The sequence below is a fragment of the Trichechus manatus genome, unplaced genomic scaffold (assembly GCF_000243295.1).
Source record: "Trichechus manatus latirostris isolate Lorelei unplaced genomic scaffold, TriManLat1.0 scaffold00016, whole genome shotgun sequence".
Lineage (NCBI taxonomy): Eukaryota > Metazoa > Chordata > Mammalia > Sirenia > Trichechidae > Trichechus > Trichechus manatus.
The window spans coordinates 8,448,883-8,465,363 of record NW_004443952.1 but is presented as its reverse complement, the minus strand read 5'-3'; the positions used below and the strand labels follow the sequence as shown (position 1 = coordinate 8,465,363).

At 45.8% G+C, this 16,481-nt stretch overlaps 1 protein-coding gene across 2 annotated transcripts; it reads left to right on the top strand.

Annotated features, from left to right (window-relative positions):
* Positions 1-2,535: 2,535 nt before the first annotated feature.
* On the top strand, positions 2,536-16,054 carry SLC31A2 (solute carrier family 31 member 2). 2 transcript variants are annotated; one of them, XM_023727375.1, is made up of 4 exons: positions 2,536-2,635; positions 10,020-10,086; positions 14,037-14,226; positions 15,310-16,054. In XM_023727375.1, exons 1-4 carry the CDS (start codon positions 2,630-2,632, stop codon positions 15,476-15,478), a joined length of 432 nt encoding a protein of 143 aa, XP_023583143.1. In that variant the 5' UTR covers positions 2,536-2,629; the 3' UTR covers positions 15,479-16,054. The 2 variants fall into 2 exon arrangements, with proteins under 2 accessions (XP_023583143.1, XP_023583144.1); XM_023727376.1 differs by lacking the exon at positions 10,020-10,086 and having other exon boundaries at positions 2,586-2,635.
* Positions 16,055-16,481: the final 427 nt, after the last annotated feature.

The window sequence follows — 16,481 nt, the reverse complement described above, 5'->3', positions numbered from 1 at the left end:
CCTGGTGGCGCAGTGGTTAAGAGCTCAGCTGCTAACCAAAAGGTTGGCAGTTCGAATCCACCAGCCACTCCTTGGAAACCCTATGGGGCAGTTCTATACTGTCCTATAGGGTCACTATGAGTCAGAATCGACTTGACACCAACGGGTTTGGTTTTGGGGGTTTAAAGATAATAATGGCTACCATTTATTTGGCCAGCCCCACTCCCAGGGTCTATGCTGAGAATTGAACAGACATTTTCCCATTTAAGCCTTACAATGCTCCTTTGACATATATTCTATTCTGTTATTATTTCCATTTTATTGACCAGGAAGCTGAGGCTCAGAAAGGTAAAGCTATTTGCCTGAAGTCCCATAGCCAACACTAGACGGTTTAGGATCAGACTTTAGGCTCAATGTCTTCTAATACTGTCTCTGGTAAGGTTTCTCTAAGGAGCCCCTCTTAGGAAGATTGACAAAGTGACAAGATGTCAGTCTGAGGACTAAGGTGCACCTGACCCAAGCCATGATATTTTCAATCACCTCATGTGTATGCAAAAGCTGGATAATGAATAAGGAAGACCAAAGAAGAATGATGCCTTTGAATTATAGTGTTGGAAAAGAATATTGAATACACTGCAGACTTCCAGAAGAACGAACAAGTCTATCTTGGCAGAAGTATAGCCATAATCCTCCTTAGAAGCGAGGATGGGAAGACTGTGTCTCACATAGTTTCGAGATGTTATCAGGAAGGACCAGTCCCTGAAGAAGGACATCCTGCTTGGTAGGGTAGAAGGTCTGCGAAAAAGAAGAAGACCCTTGGCAAGAAGAATTGACACAGTGGCTGCAACAATGGACTCAAACATAGCAACGATTGTGAGGATGGCGCAAGACAGGGCAGTGTTTTGTTCTGTTGTACATAGGGTCACTGTGAGTCAGAACTGACTCAACAGCACCTAGCAACAACAAAGTCCCTCATCTCGAAAAACTCCCCAAGAAGAAAACTTGGTCAAGGAAATGGACAGGCAATACACAAACACAGAAACATCAATAAGAAAAAAAAAAGCTTACCACCCTAGTAACCCAAGTAACAATAAAAATTAAAATTACATTCTTCGAGTTGTGTAACCATTCTCACCCTCCAGAGTTGTTCCTTCCAATAAACATAAACTCACCGCCCCCTAAGTTTCCTGTCTAATCTTTTCAGCTGCTGTTGTCAATCTGATCCCATATAGATGGATATTAAAAGAACATAATACTCAAGGTAGACATTCTTTACAAGTAAGCTAAACCATTGTTTGGTTTTAAGAAGACTTCAGGGGATATTTTGGTTTAAGGCTTAAACATTATTTTAGGGCAATAGTTTCGGGGGTTCATCCAGTCTCCATGGCTCCAGAAAGCCTAGAGTCCATGAAATTGGAATTCTATTTATGCATTTCCCCCCTTTGGATCAGAATTCTTATACAGAATCTTTGATCAAAATGTTCAGTTATGGTAGCCAGGCGCCACCCAGTTCTTTTGGTATCATGGCAGAGGAGGCAGTTGTTCATGGAGGCAATTAGCCATGCATTCCGTTTTCTCCTCCTGTTCCTGACTCTAAGGAGCCCTGGTGGCACAGTGGTTAAGCTATCAGCTGCTAACCAAAAGATGGGTGGTTTGAACCCACCAGCTACTCCACAGGGGAAAGATGTAGCAGTCTGCTTCCGTAAAGATTTACAGCCTTGGAAACCCTATGGGGGCAGTTCTACTCTGCCCTGTAGGGTCGCTATGAGTCGGAATCTACTAAATGGTAAAGGGTTTCAAGTTTATCCCTGATTCTCTTTCTTTCTCTGTTGCTCCAGGAGAACAGAGACCAGTTGCTGTGCCTTGCATGACTGCTTGCAAACTTTTAAGACTCCAGGCACTACGAACTAGGAAGTAGGACAGAAGCACTAAACATGTTATCAGGCCAATTAACTGGGACGTCCCATGAAACCATGACCCTAAACCTCCAAATCAAGGAAACAAATCCCATGAGATGTTTGACTGTGCATAAACAGCCTCAGCAGCTACTCTTTTGCTGTTGATGTTGTAAATATATCACACAACTTTTGCCAATTCAACTTTTTACAGATGTACAACTTACTGACAGCAATTAATGTGTACTGTATCTTTTAATGGGTACATCTTTTAATGGCTACATTAAATGTCTGTGGTATGACTTAATTTACTCCTAATTTGTTGCTATTATACCCATAGAATGGATTTTTCAATTTTCAACTCAATATGTATTAAGTAAGTTTCGAATGCTTTATTACAATGAACACATTTTACTGAGCAAGGAACATTTTTATGGTAATTAAGAAGACCAAGTCAACTGCAAAACAATACGGAACCAAACAGAACGCAAAAGGTACCCCCGCATTGCTTGCTCCTCTAGGAGCGCGCAGCTCTCCGTCGGTTCTCGGGTGGGTGAGGACCTAGTGGATGTGCCCGAGGCTCCGGGGCGGGGCGTTCCGTGGGAACCACAACTCCCAGGCACCCGCGCGCCCGCCTCGTCCCCTACGTGGTCCGCGCAGCCCGGCTGCGATTACAGTGGCGGCGGCAGGACTGATCGCGAGCGTCGAGAAGCAAGCTAGTTGACGCGGCCCCCGCACCGCCTAGCGCGCTCACTATGCAGGTGAGTACCGCGCGCGCCCGAGGGAGGCTAACACGGGATGGTTCGCTGGAGCGGGGCCGCCTCCAGCAGCAGCCCGGGCACCGCAAGAACCTCGCCGCTCCTTGCCCAGGACTGGCGAGGGCAGTGTTGACAGCCTTGTCAGCAGCGGGAACAAGGTTGAGGGGATGCCGCAGGTAGCTTTAGGTGTTTCTTTTTATTTGTCCCTCCTGTCGGGGCCCATGTCAGTCCAGCTCGAGCAGTTATTGAGCGCCAGCTGTGGCGCGGCACGAGGGCGCGGCGCGGGCGGGTGAAGAGGGACTAATTTGGGGGTTCTGGTCAGCGCCCGGGGAGCTGGAAGGCAGTGACTTTGGGAACAGGGAGATTCTGGGAAGGCTTCCTGCAAGAGGAAAGCCCCAAAGCATTTCAGCCTGCCGCCCGACGCTCAAGCACTGAGTACACACTCCTGGACCCATTGCCCGCCCTTGACAACCTTGTAGTCTGTTTCTTTCGGGAAAAAAACACCCAGCTGCTTATCCTCCGAACAAGTTGGGGCAGAAATAGCATTTCATATAAGCTGTTTTTCTCGGTAGGGTTCATCTGGGCTGAAGAGAATGAGAGCTTGCAAAACTCTTTGTTCTTTGAAGAAATCATATCGTTTTCTTCAACCCATGAATAATGTCATAGAATGTAAGATACAGGAAGATGATATAGGTCGTTTAGTCAAACGCCACGCCAGCCCTTGCCAGTCCTCTAAAAGGGGAAATAGATGGGACGAGCTTGTAAAAACCTCCCTAGCCAGTCAGCGGCAGGAATGGGACCTTCCTCTTCCCTTAAATTGTTTGGTTTATAAACGACGAAACTTTTCTCAAAGTGTAAGTAACCCCAAATGAGAAAATAAAGAAGAAAACTAGTACCAGGGATTGCTCCCTCCTTCACAGCTGCGCCTCGCCCCCGCCCCCAGGGTGGGGCCCTGAATAAAAGCACAGGTATGATAAACTCAGCTGCTAGAGACTGAGATTCATTCCAAGTGTGAAAACACGATTAGGGCCCGAACTTGTGTATCTGACCACAAAGCCCTTTAACTGAAAACTGCAGCCCCGAGTACCTTCCCTTAAGCCAGGATGTGTTGCTCTGAATCTTCTTCTGCAGTGAAAAGGCAAGAGTACAATAGGCTGGGAGTCCCTGGGTGGTATGGTTAACCCGTTCGGCACTAACTGAAAGTTTGGAAGTTTGAGTCCACCCAGAGGCACCTCAGAAGAAAAGCCTGGTGATCTTCTTCTGAAAAATCAACTGTTGCAAACCTTATGGAGCACAGTTCCACTCTGACACACATGGGGCTGCCAGGAGCCGGAATCGACTCTGGCAACTAGTTAGGGTAGGCTGAAGGACCTTAGGTGAGTCTTTGACCCTCCCAGGCTTTGGACTCCCCAGTGAGTGGGACCAGATACTCTTTTCCGGCACTTCAGCTTTGAACATTCTCTATGGTCCTCCATCTTCCCCTTGGCTGACTCCTGGCCTTCCTGCGTCAGAAGCTGTCCTAGCCACTTGCCTCTCTGGCCGAGTTAGGTATATATCCCAGGTGGCTTCATTCTCAGCACCCCCAGCCTCCACTGTGCCTCTCTCTCTCTGATGATATACATTTTGTTGTAACTGTCCACTTCTCTGTCTCCCGTTAGATTGTTTGTTAGCTCCATAAGGACCAAGGACTTGTCTCATTCTCTCTGCATCTCTAGGGCCTGCACATCTGTGGCACGATAAAAATAAATATTTGTTGGTTGAAGCAACTCTGTTGTTCTGTGAGTGTCCGGGTCTACTGTAAAAGGTGTCTTGACTGTTTTGGGGTCCATAGATAGCTGGCCCAGGCCCAAGGATGATACGAAGAAACCAGTTACGAAAACTCCTTACCTGATTAATTAGCCACTGGGGACATTCTGGTGGTGCAGTGGTTAAGTGCTTGGCTGCTAACCAGACAAAAGGTCAGCAGTTAGAACTCACCAGCCACTCCAAGGGAGAAAGATGTGGCAGTCTGCTCCCATAAAGATTAACAGCCTTGGAAACCCTGTGAGGCAGTTCTCCTCTGCCCTGTAGGGTCGCTATGAGTCAAAATCGACTCAGTGGCAGTGGTTTTGGTTTTGGTTTGGGGACGTTCCATTCATATCAACTGCTTTACCAAGTGGACTCAGAGATGAGTTATGGCCTCCCCTCCCCCATTCAGCTGCCTGGCATAGACGGTGCCAGAGGCTTCTGCTGAAGCTGAGTGAGCCTACCTCTAGTGTAAGTGGAGTTTCACAGAATTATTTGTACCTGTTTTTTTGTTTTGTTTTGTTTTAATTGTGGTAAAAATATATGTAACAAAATATTTGCCAATTCAACATTTTTTACATGTACAATTTAGTGACATGGATTGCATTCATGTTGTGCAGCCGTCACCATTAACCATTTCTGAATTTTCCACCACCATTAACAGAACCTCAGTGCCCCCTAAGCAGAGATTCTCCCTTTCTCCCACCCTCTCGCCCCTGGTAACCAGTAATAAACTCTGGTCTGTATATGTTTACCTATTTCATATAAGTGAGATCATACAGTCTTTGTCCTTTTGTGACTGACTGACTTCACTCAGCATGATTTCAAGATTCATTCATGTTGTAGCATGCTTCAGGACTTCATTTCTCGTCGTGGCTGAGTAATATTCCATTGTATGTATATGCCACATTTTGTGTAGCCATTCATCCATTGATGGACATTTAGGTTGTTTCCTGTACTGATTTGTTTTTGCATATCAACTTTTGTGAACATTTTTCCATGTCAACAAATAATTCTTTTTGAAATTCTAATGGAACTATCTGTGGGTCGTGAAGACTCAAAATGATTTTTATTTTCTTTTTGGTACTGTTTCAACTTTTTGCAGTGAACGTGTACCACTTTAATATTGGAGGAGGGGCTGTTTTTTATTTTTAAATTCTTCAGCATGATTTTTTAAATGACTGCATAGGCTTCCATTTCGAGACGATGACATAATTTGCTTGACCAGTCCCTACTGGGAGGCATCATGGTTCAGACGATTTCTCAGAGTGTGGCCCCACAGGCACGTGCCCCAGAAACATCCAGGGTGCTTGTTATGCCTGCTGAGGTTTGAGAACTAGCACAGGCTTGCCTGAAGGATCTTTGGCTCTGGTTGCCTGATTGCCGAGTGACCTTGGGCAGATAAGTGGGCCTCTCTCTGCATTCCTTGTTTATTTAAGAAGGTTAATAATAGTATCCACCTGGCAGAGATGTCTGGGGATGACTGAAGTGAAGGCTGAAAGGTGAACATAGTGCAGGCACATGCAGGCCCTCAGCAGACACAGCTGCCTGGCTGTTCTGTTGAGTCAGGTGGTGGTACATTTCTTTCTCTGTCCTGCAGATACAGAACCTCCAATGTGCTTGGCCCCTGTGTAGGCACAGGCAGGGGTTGATGACATGAAGCAGACCCCTTTTAAAACTGCAAGGTGTGTTTGCTGAGTGCAGGGAGTAGAATAGGCAAGTCTATTTCCAGTTCTCTACCAAGCTCAGGTGCTAACCGAAGGAATGGCAGTTCGAACCCACCCAGCAGCTCTGCAAGAGAAAGACTTGGCTATCTGCCTTTGGAAAGATTACAGCCAAGAAAACTCTATAGGGCAGTTCTGCTCTGTCACCGGGGATCACTATGACTTGGAATTGATTTGACAGCACTCAACACTACCACCACAACCAAACCTAAAAGGAGCCCTGGTGGTACAGTGATTAAGCACTGGGCTGCTAACTGAAATTTTGGCAGTTGGAACCCACCCAGCCGCTCCACAGAGAAACACCTGGTAATCTGCTCCCGTAAAGATTACAGCCTAGAAAACCCTATGGGGGAGTTCTGCTCGGTCACATGGGGTTGCTATGAGTTGAAAATGATACGATGGCACCCAACAACGACAACCAAGCCCAAAGCTGCGGTGTCCAAGTCTGAACTCGGATTGAGCAGATGCATGAATGAGGTCTCCACTCAACCCAGAAACCCAGAGGCACACTCACTTTTGACTGGAGGCCATTTTTTTTCCTTTTATTAGGGTTTTAGGATAGGAGTGGAGCTCAAGCTGGGAGTCTGTCTGCACCAATTTAACAGGGCCTGTGAGAGTGAGGCCAAACCAAGGGAGAGGATTCCTCAAGTCCCATTCCCATTTTACAGATACGGAGACAGAACCACAGGGGCCCTGCTCTGTGTAGTAGCTCAATGTCATGCAGCTGGTTCCTGGCAGAGCTGGTAGGCAAATCCAGGCCGTGCAGCTTCAAAGTCCATGTCCTTGCCTTGACCACGAGGCTTTGCTGCCTCTGTTCAAGCTATGACAAACTGTAGTGAGCGTCAGAATCCCCTAAAGGGGCTTGCCAAAATCTTATGTCTCCCCTGCCTTTTGTGGCTCCATCCATAAGTTCTAATTTAGGGGTCTGAGGAGGCCCAGGAATCTGCGTTTTTAATAAGGGCCCTGGAGATTCTAAGGTGATGTGCTGTCCCTCCCCTCTGTGCCATTTGCCATTGCAGGGCTCGTGACGGTCCTACAGAGACAGGCTAAAGCCAGGATAAGGCCCCAGGTCTCCCAGGCCAGGGCACATTCCACTATGTCCAGCAATTCACCTGGAACTTACTCTGCCTTTGTAGATCCAGGCCTAACAGCAGCTGCTCATCCACACCTGCGTTCCACCCCCACCCCCAGCCCCCCACCCCCGCTTTCTCTTTGCCTTTTTTGTCCTGTTTTCCAGCTATATTCCTCTGGGCTGTGGCCTTGCTTTCCAATCCCCAGGTTGGTCCTTGTTTGTTTCCTTTGTTCATTTAATGTAAACTGTCTTTCTCCAGGAAATACCAGCCAGTTACTGACTCGCGGTTATTGACCACCCTTGGGAGGGGCTAAGGATTGCTGTGGGATCAAGGCTGAGGCCCACTATCCTTATATATTCCATCCCCACGCCCAATTCCTTCCCTTTTCTTCTCCAAAGTAGCTATAGCTGCCTCTTCTGCTGTTTTTCACATCTTCTTTCCAAACATGTTAAAACTAAAACCTAAAGACAGTCTCTAGTACTACGTCTAGGGTATCTTCTCTAATATTGCAAAATACAGTGGGCTCCTATCTTCACATTTTAGTGCCTGTTTTCCTCTGATGTCAAACGAGTGAGGGGCTGGTAGGAAGACCTGGGTTCTAGTCCTTACGCTGCCACTGACTCAGTGTGTGACCTTGGGCACGCTGCAGCTGCCTCTGGGGCTCCATGTGCTGCCCTGAGTGGCTGTGTGGTGGGATGATTGAGAGCACAGAGTCTGAAGCCAGCTTGCAGAGGCGAAATCCTAGCTATGCAGCCTTGGCAAGTTAAACTCTCCGTGCCCGTTTCTCATCTATAAAATAGGGCTAAGAAGAGTAATTTCCTCTTATAATTAAATGAATTAAGATGTAAGTAACATTTTTAGAATAGTGCCTGGCATGAAGTGCTCAGTAAGTACTATCTCATATCATTTTCCTTCCAAATATGAAAAGAGAGGGTTGTTCTAGACGAACACTTCCCAAAAGGTCTTTCGCGAGACACTCTCCCACAGGATGTTCAGCAAGACAGTAAAAGAAAAAAAGTTCCTAAGGTAGCAAAGACAACTGTTAAACTTTATTTTACCTAATTCCAGTTTTTCCCAAACTTACTTGACCACAGAATCCATTTTTCAGAGTACCCCTTAATATCCTGTAGTTTTCCCATGGGACACTTTGAGAAATACTCTCTAAAGCCCCTCCTGCTTCGACCTGCATGGGCAAACTTGGGTTTATGGGGCATTCACTGTGAGTCACCTTGTGTGGATGGCTTCACAAATGTTTTCTCTCGGCAACCCCAGGAGGAAACTAAGACTCTGAGAGAGGCCCCGAAGGACAGATCTGTCTTGCCTCAAATCCTAGACTCAATTTACTATTCTTTACTGTCTACTGTGATCCTAAATTTTGAGAGCAAGGGGAGTGAAGAAAATTAGAACATGTACAGCCCATTGTTTGGGGCTGTGATCTGTAAAGAGGAGTTTGGAGCTTTGTGACTGTGGTTTCCAGGGGCCCATAGAACATCCCAGGCACCAGGCAGAGAAACATTGTCCTAAGTGGTGCAGCTTCCTGACAGAATGGCAGCTAATCTGCCCATCCCTCCACCCCACCCACTGAAGGCTGCTCAGCTTGAACTTCCTTTAAGAACTGGTGGCCCTTTCAGACTTCAAGAGAACCCACGGCTTGTCTCCTGATCCTCTGCCCTTGAACACAAATTGCTTAAGCTGAGAGTGACTAGGCTTCTTCTTATGAGGTCTTGGGCAAACACCTTACCCTTTTAGGATTCATCAGGAAATAAGATAGCGGGTGAAGAGGGGGCCAAAGTTGAATCAAGTCAGTTTTTTTCAAACTTAAGTTTCAGCAGAGCTTGGATCCCTCTTCCCTCTTCACCCGGAGCCCTTTGTTTTGTGTTTTATATAATGGAGTTAGTAGTAAGTAAAATTTTATTTGAACAAAATATTCCCCAAAGAAAAATGTATTAAAAGCCAGGGAACTCAGAATTCCTCAAGGACACTTCTGGTTCTGACACTGGAGGATTCTAGTATTTGGCCATTGTCTTAGAAGGCAGAGTCTTCCACCAGCTGACTCCAACACCTCCAGGGTCTCCTCAGCTGAGTGAGCCCATGGCAGTCTTTGCGAGCTGCTCCTGCTGGCTGGAGAGGTCTTACCTGGTGACTAGGGGGGACCTTCCCTGAGAGGGTGATCTAACTGATCGATCCATCTGGTCTCAGTCTTGCCAAATGCAATCATTAAGCCTGGTGATGGTATTTAAAATCACCATGCAGTTCCCATCTCATCCTCCTTTCTTGGAGATGGGGAAGCAGCATTGTGTACTGAAATGCATAGGGCTTTGGCATCCATCTAGACCCAAGTTTGAATCCCAGCTCTGCCAACTTACTAGCTTTGTGAACTTTAGTAACTTATTTAACTTCTCTGAGCCTAATTTCCCTTCCTATAAAATGGGTCTAACTGTCCATGTCACACAAGATTGTTGTTGAGACTGAAATGAAGTAATGTATACAAAGCCCTTGAGCCTGAGGCACTGCACCATCCAGAGCTTGGCTGGCCCAGTGAGGGTGCACACTCCCCCACCTTCACTTCCACCTGGAGCAGGGCCAGCTCACTTATAACTGTGTTGCCGACCTACTGTGGGACCTTGGGTAGGTCCCCACCCTGTCTGACCTCAGTTGGCCCTGATGACCTCTAATGGCCCTTCATGCACCTAAGTCCAATGGCCCCATGTTTCTGTTCTCCCTGAGGAAGCTGCTGGAGAGCATTAGGGACCACAACTTCCACTGCCCTAAGCCCCCTGTGATGCAGAGTCCCTTCCCTTTCAGATGCATTTCATCTTTTCGAATGAGGTGGTGCTTCTGTTTGATTTCTGGAGTGTCCACAGTCCTACAGGTAAGAATGGGGAAGCCCAAACCTGACCTGGTAGCCCAGGTTCCCCTTGTTGCTATGCTCTGTGGGAATGTAAAGGAGCTGACTCTCTTGCATAAGCATTGAGCAGGAGCTTTGTATTAAAAATTCCATTTGCAACTACCGCCCTTCAGAAAGCAAAGGGCTCTCAGCTCCATTATCCCACTGATCTTCACAAAGGCCCAGAGAGGGAGGCTGGGAAGGCAGCTTTTTCTTATATTACAAGGGAAAGAGCTGAAGCCCAGAAGGGTAAGAGACTTGTCGAGGATCACACAGTGAGTATTAGAGCCAGAACTAGGTCAAGAGCTCCTGTTGCCTCCTGACCCCACCCTTACCCAGGGTTCATTGTCTAGCACCAGCTCCGAAGTCCCAAGAGGCTGATGCAGGCTTGGAACTCAGGTGACACCAATTTGAAAGGAAAGAGGATTCCTTTGACTTGAAAACGTGGAGTTGGACACTAACTCATGATGAACATATTTTTCATCTTACAAGTATCCTGGAAGCAGCCCAAATGCCCATCATTGCAGATACTGATCAAATAAATTATGGTCAAACCATTCTGGTTATCTGTTGTTGAGTAACTAATCACTTCATAAGCTAATGGCTGAAAACAACAACAGTCATTTTATTATTCTCTCTCAAGGTTCTGTGAGTTGATGGGCTCAGCTAAGTGGTCCTTGCCTCCAGGTCTGTCATGCATGTGTAGCCAGACAGTGGCTGGAGCTGAAGTCATCACTCTCGTGTGTGGTGGTTGATGCTGGTTGTTAGCCAGGACCTCAGCTGGGGTTGTTGGCTGGAACATCTACAGGAGGCCTCTCCTATGGCCTGGGCTTCCTCACGGCCATGACTGGGTTCAAGAGCAAGTGTCCCAAGAGAATAAGATGGAAGTGCATGGCATTTTTAAGACCCAGCCTTGGACGTCACACATATAATTACTTCCACCTTTATTAGTTGAAGCAGTCACAAATGTCTACCCACGTTAAAGGGGTGGGAACATGGACCCCCACCATCTGATGGCAGAAGTGTTGACATAACATTATAAGAACAGCATGTAGAGTAGGATATATTGTGGTGGCCGTCTTTGGAAAATATAATCTATCACAGATATTATGAAGCCACTGGGAAAAATAAGGTAGATATGTGTGCTAACGGGGAACCATATACAAGGTACAGTTGGGTGATGAAGTCGGGATGTGGAAAGGTATGCATAGATAGGATGCTGTCATTTAGACAAATGTTTATATGTGCATTGAGTACCCCTGGAAGGCTACACAACATATTGCTAACAGAACTTTCTCTGGGGAGGGGGCTGGGGCTCTGGAAGACTGGGGTGGGAGGGAGACTTACTTTTCACTGTATGCTCTTTTGCACTATTTGAATTTTTTTTATCATGTACGTGCAATTCCCTGTAATTTTTAAAACCTGCAGATGATCTCCTTTTGGGAGCTCAATAAGATACTATAGCCAGACCATTTATTATTTCCTCTACTTGTAAAATACAAGTAGCAATTAGCAGTTCATTTTACACAGCAACTCTAGTAAGCACTTAATGTTTTCTTTTTGTATTGCTACTTTTTTTAAATTGTGCTTTAGATGGTTTACAGAGCAAATTAGTTTCTCATTGAACAATTAATACATATATTGTTTTGTCACATTGGTTGCCAACCCGACAACATGTCAACACTCTCCCCTTCTCCACCTTGGGTTCCCCATTACCAGCTTTCCTGTCCCCTCCTTCCTTCTCGTCCTTGCCTCTGGGTTGGTGTGCCCATTTAGTCTTGTTTTGTTTTATGGCCCTGTCTAATCTTTGAAGGGTGAACCTCAGAAGTGACTTCAGTACTGAGTTAAAAGGGTGTCCAGGGGCCATACTCTTGGGGTTTCTCCAGTCTCTGTCAGACCAGTTAAGTCTGCTCTTTTGTTGTTAGAATTTTGTTCTACATTTTTTTTCCAGCTCTGTCTGGGACCCTTTACTGTGATCCCTGTCAGAGCAGTCAGTTGTGGTAGCCAGGTACCATCTAGTTGTGCTGGACTCAGTCTGGTGGAAGCTGTGATAGTTGTGGTCCATTAGTCCTTTGGACTAATCTTTCCCTTGTGTCTTTGGTTTTCTTCATTCTCCCTTGCTCCAGATGGGGTGGGACCAGTGGAGTATCTTAGATGGCCGCTCACAGGCTTTTAAGACCCCAGATGCTACTCACCAAAGTAGGAGGTAGAACATTTTCTTTATGAACTATGTTATGCCAGTTTAGCTAGGTGTCCCCCGAGACCATGGTCTCCAGCCCTCAGCCCAGTAATTTGGTCCCTCGGAGTTTGGATGTGTCTCTGAAGCTTCCATGACCTTGCCTTGGTCAAGTTATGTTGGCTTTCCCAGTATTGTGTGCTGCCTTACGCTTCACCAAAGTTACCACTTACCTATTCTCTAGTTAAGTGTTTTTTCCTCCTCACCTCTCCTCTCCCTTGTAACTGTCAAAGATTGTTTCTGTGTGTAAACCTTTTCATGAGTTTTTATAATAGTCGTCTCATACAATATTTGTCGTTTCGTGATTGACTTATTTCACTTAGCATAATGCTCTCCAGATTCATCCATGTTGTGAGATGTTCTGCAGATTCATCATTGTTCTTTATCGTTGCATAATATTCCATTGTATGTATGTACCATAGTTTGTTTATCCATTCATCTGTTGATGGGCAGTTAGATTGTTTCCATCTTTTTGCTTTTGTGAATAATGCTACAGTGAACATGGATGTACATATGTCTATTCCTGTGACGGCTCTTATTTCTCTAGGATATATTCTTAGGAGATTGCTGGATCATGATATTTCTATTTCTAGCTTTTTAAGGAAGCGCCTTATCATTTTACAAAATGGCTGTACCATTTTGCATTCCCACCAGCAATGCATTAGAGTTCCAATCTCCCTGCAGCCTCGCCAACATTTGTTCTGTTTTTTTGATTTGTGCCAGTAATGTTGGGGTGAGATGGTATCTCATTATAGTTGTGATTTGCATTTCTCTAATGGCTAATGATCACAAGCATGTCCTCATGTGTCTGTCAGCCACCTGAATGTTTTCTTTGGTGAAGTGTCTGTCCATAGCCTTTGCCCATTTTTTAGTTGGAGTATTTGTCTTTTTGTTGTAGAGGTGTTGGATTTTCCTATAGATTTTAGAGATTAGACCTTTGTCAGATTTGTCATAGCCAAATTTTTTTTCCCAGTCTGTAGGTTCTCTTTTGACTCTTGGTGAAATCTTTTGATAAGCCTGAGTGTTTAATTTTTAGAAAATCTCAGTTTCTCTTCTGGTGTTTGTGTATTGTTAGTTATGGTTTGTATCCTGTTTATGCCATGTATTAGGGCCTCAAGCGTTGAAGCACTTAATGTTTTCTATAAAACATCTTATTGGTTTTTTTCCTATCATGAAAGTAATAAGTACTCATTGTAGAAACTTTAGAAAATTAGGTGAGAAGAAAATATGTATCCTATCTTGCTGAGGTAACTATTAACTCCTTTGCTGTATATTCTTTCTTCAGTCTTTCAGTTTTTGTGTACATACATGTAAATAGGACCTTGCTATACATACCCTCCCCTTAATAAGAAGACACAACAGAGATTTGTGCAGACCATTGAGGAGATGATTGGGATGGTGGTGTATGGCTTCTGCTTTATCCTCAGCCCCTGGCTTTTCCAGGAAGCTTCTGTTCCTGGATCTCAAAGCCACACTCAGCAGGCCAAACCCACCAAGAAAGGTCTGGAGGGGAAAAAAGACGATGAAGTTCAGAGGTGAACAAGGGTGGGGAAGAAGATGCCAGAGAGAGGCAGATGGAGTGGATTCAGAGGGAATGGGTGGAGATCCCTTTTGCCACCTGCACCAGGCCCCAGTGGAGGCTGCTGGATGGAAGCAGTGCTGCCCCGCAAGGTCCCTGCAACTCGGCCTCCTTTGGCAGGCATGGCCCTTTCAGTGGTGGTGATCCTGCTCCTGGCTGTGTTGTATGAAAGCATCAAGGTTGGTAAAGTCAAGCTGTTCCACCATGCTCTGGAGAGCCTGCCAGCCCGCATCAACAAGCAGCTCATCGAGGAGACAGACCAGGAATCAGCAGACTCAGATTTGCCCCCAGTCTGCAGAACTCGCCTCAGGTAACAGGCACTGGGGGTGGGGAATGGGCACTGGGTCCTCACATTCACCCTGAGAAGTAGATGGGCCCAGAGAGCATTAGCTGTACTTCACAGAAAGGAAATTGAGGCCCAGGGAAGGACCGGTTTGCCAAAGTGCTTACAGTTAGTAAGTAGTAAGGTGAACTAGAACTCAGGTCTCCTGATGTCCAGTCCGAAGCTCTCAGCAATATGAACAGCCACTTGGCAGGCTCAGGATTTCTTTAGGGAACTGTGATCTTTACAGTCCTTCTGGTGCAGGCCTCCCTCTAGTAACAGGGGTGGCCACCTAGCCCTCCTCTAAATCTCACTAGGTTTTCTTAGGTCACCCAGGAGGGGATCTGCAGCTTCCCTAAGCAAATGACAGGAAATGCTGTCAGCAATATATCCAATTTGGTGAGGATGGGGTGGGGAGTGGGACCCTCTCCACCCCTCTTGTGTTCCCTTCCCACTTCGATAGGCCAACCATTTAGGGTCCCCATTTTACCCTCTCTCTAGCTCTGGCCTCACCTGTATTTACTGAGCCTGCCTACTCTAATACCAGCCATCTTACATGGGTGATATCAAATCTTCACAAATAACCTGCAAGGGATTAATTCTTATTCCTATCTTACTGATGAGGAAACTTAAGTTCAGAGAGGTTAAGACACTAACCTTAGACCACAAATAGTAGAATTAGGAATTGAAATGTCACCAAAGTCCATGCTCTTTCCATTGTCATTGCAGCCCACACAGATTCAGGGAAATCCGCCTTACGATTCATTTTATATCGTTCCTTATCAGACAAGTTAGATTACATATCCCGTCATTTTCCTTTTTGCCTAGGATGCCAGGAAGCTCACTGCTAAATGTGGTCATAAAAGTGATTATCCTAGGCTCCTCATACAAGTCCCTCTCCTTTCTCTATCAATGGCTTCCTACATGTCTCTATAAAAAGAAAACTATCCTTAGTTAAGCATACAATTATAAATAACCTGGTCCTGTAACTCAGCTGCTCTTTACTCCCTGACATCGACTCCCAGCCTCCAGTTCATCACCAACATTAACTTTATTCTTCTACATGTCTAGGTGGTTTTTGTGTCACTTTGGCCAGTCTCTAATCCACGTCGCTCAGGTGATCATCGGCTACTTCATGATGCTGGCTGTAATGTCCTATAACACCTGGATTTTCCTCGGCGTGGTCCTGGGCTCAGCTGTGGGCTACTACTTAGCCTACCCACTTCTCAACATGGTTTAGCTGGCCGGAGATGTGCAGGCATTGAGGGCTGGAGGGAGCTGGGGCTCCTTTTCCCCCACACATTGTACTCCCAGCCCTTTGCTTTTTCTTCTAGTGGCTGTTCCTCATCTTGCTCCCCAGCTCTGGAAGCTTTCAGCTGAAGTCAGCTCTTGCTCCCTGGAGTTCAGAGGCCATTGCAGCTACCTCCCTCCTCAGCCAGCCTGCACAGGGCCCAGGCCTAGTCTTTTTGTGCCTTAAGAAGGTTGTTGTGACCAAAGGGAGAAAGGAGAAAACAGAACTGGGGGCAGGGTTGTTAAGCACCTAATGGTTTCTCTGAGACTCAAAACTTTTAAGAATTTCCAAAGATCGTCAAGACAATGATGTACGTTCTTGCGTGATGAAGGGCAGGGAACCTGAATACCCTCTGCTCTCCTGATTTGTGCCTTATCTTAAAGGAGCATCTTCCATAGAACTTCCTGACCTCTTCTGTCTTTAGGGACAGAGACTAAGCTGGCTCCTTTTTCTCACCTTTCTGTCTTTGGAATACATGAAGATTGTCTCTTCTATGAATCATGTTGACACAATAAGTTTTTTTTTCCTCACTGAACTCAGTTGACAATTTTACACATTAATACAAGACAAAATTTCTAATGAAATTCTTTCATTTTATTTATGATGGATGGCAGCATCTGCCGAGACCTGTTTTCCCTTTTTTGGGGGGAGAATGACTGACAGCAGATTAAAGGCAGACACAAGACTGCTGTCAAGGCTCCTAGCTCACCCTGGATACACGGAGCTCCTCCCAGCAGACTGCACTGTCTGCAGGAGGAAGACAGTCTAAAGGGCCTAGATGTCTGAGAAGCTCTTTGTGGCCTTAATGCAGAGCACAGGACTGCATTTAACAATATTCAATATTTAATAATAATGTTCACAATGAATTTACTGCTCACCCACAATGATCTGGTGGGCAAACATGATTCATTCACTTAAAATACTGATTAAGCCACAGGGAGTAGTGACTGAA

Bases quoted from the DNA above. Each gene is read 5' to 3' on its own strand.
- SLC31A2 (XM_023727375.1), top strand. The intron at 10,087-14,036 runs GTAAGAATGGGG...CTCCTTTGGCAG, and splicing joins GAGTGTCCACAGTCCTACAG to GCATGGCCCTTTCAGTGGTG. The intron at 14,227-15,309 runs GTAACAGGCACT...CTACATGTCTAG, and splicing joins GTCTGCAGAACTCGCCTCAG to GTGGTTTTTGTGTCACTTTG.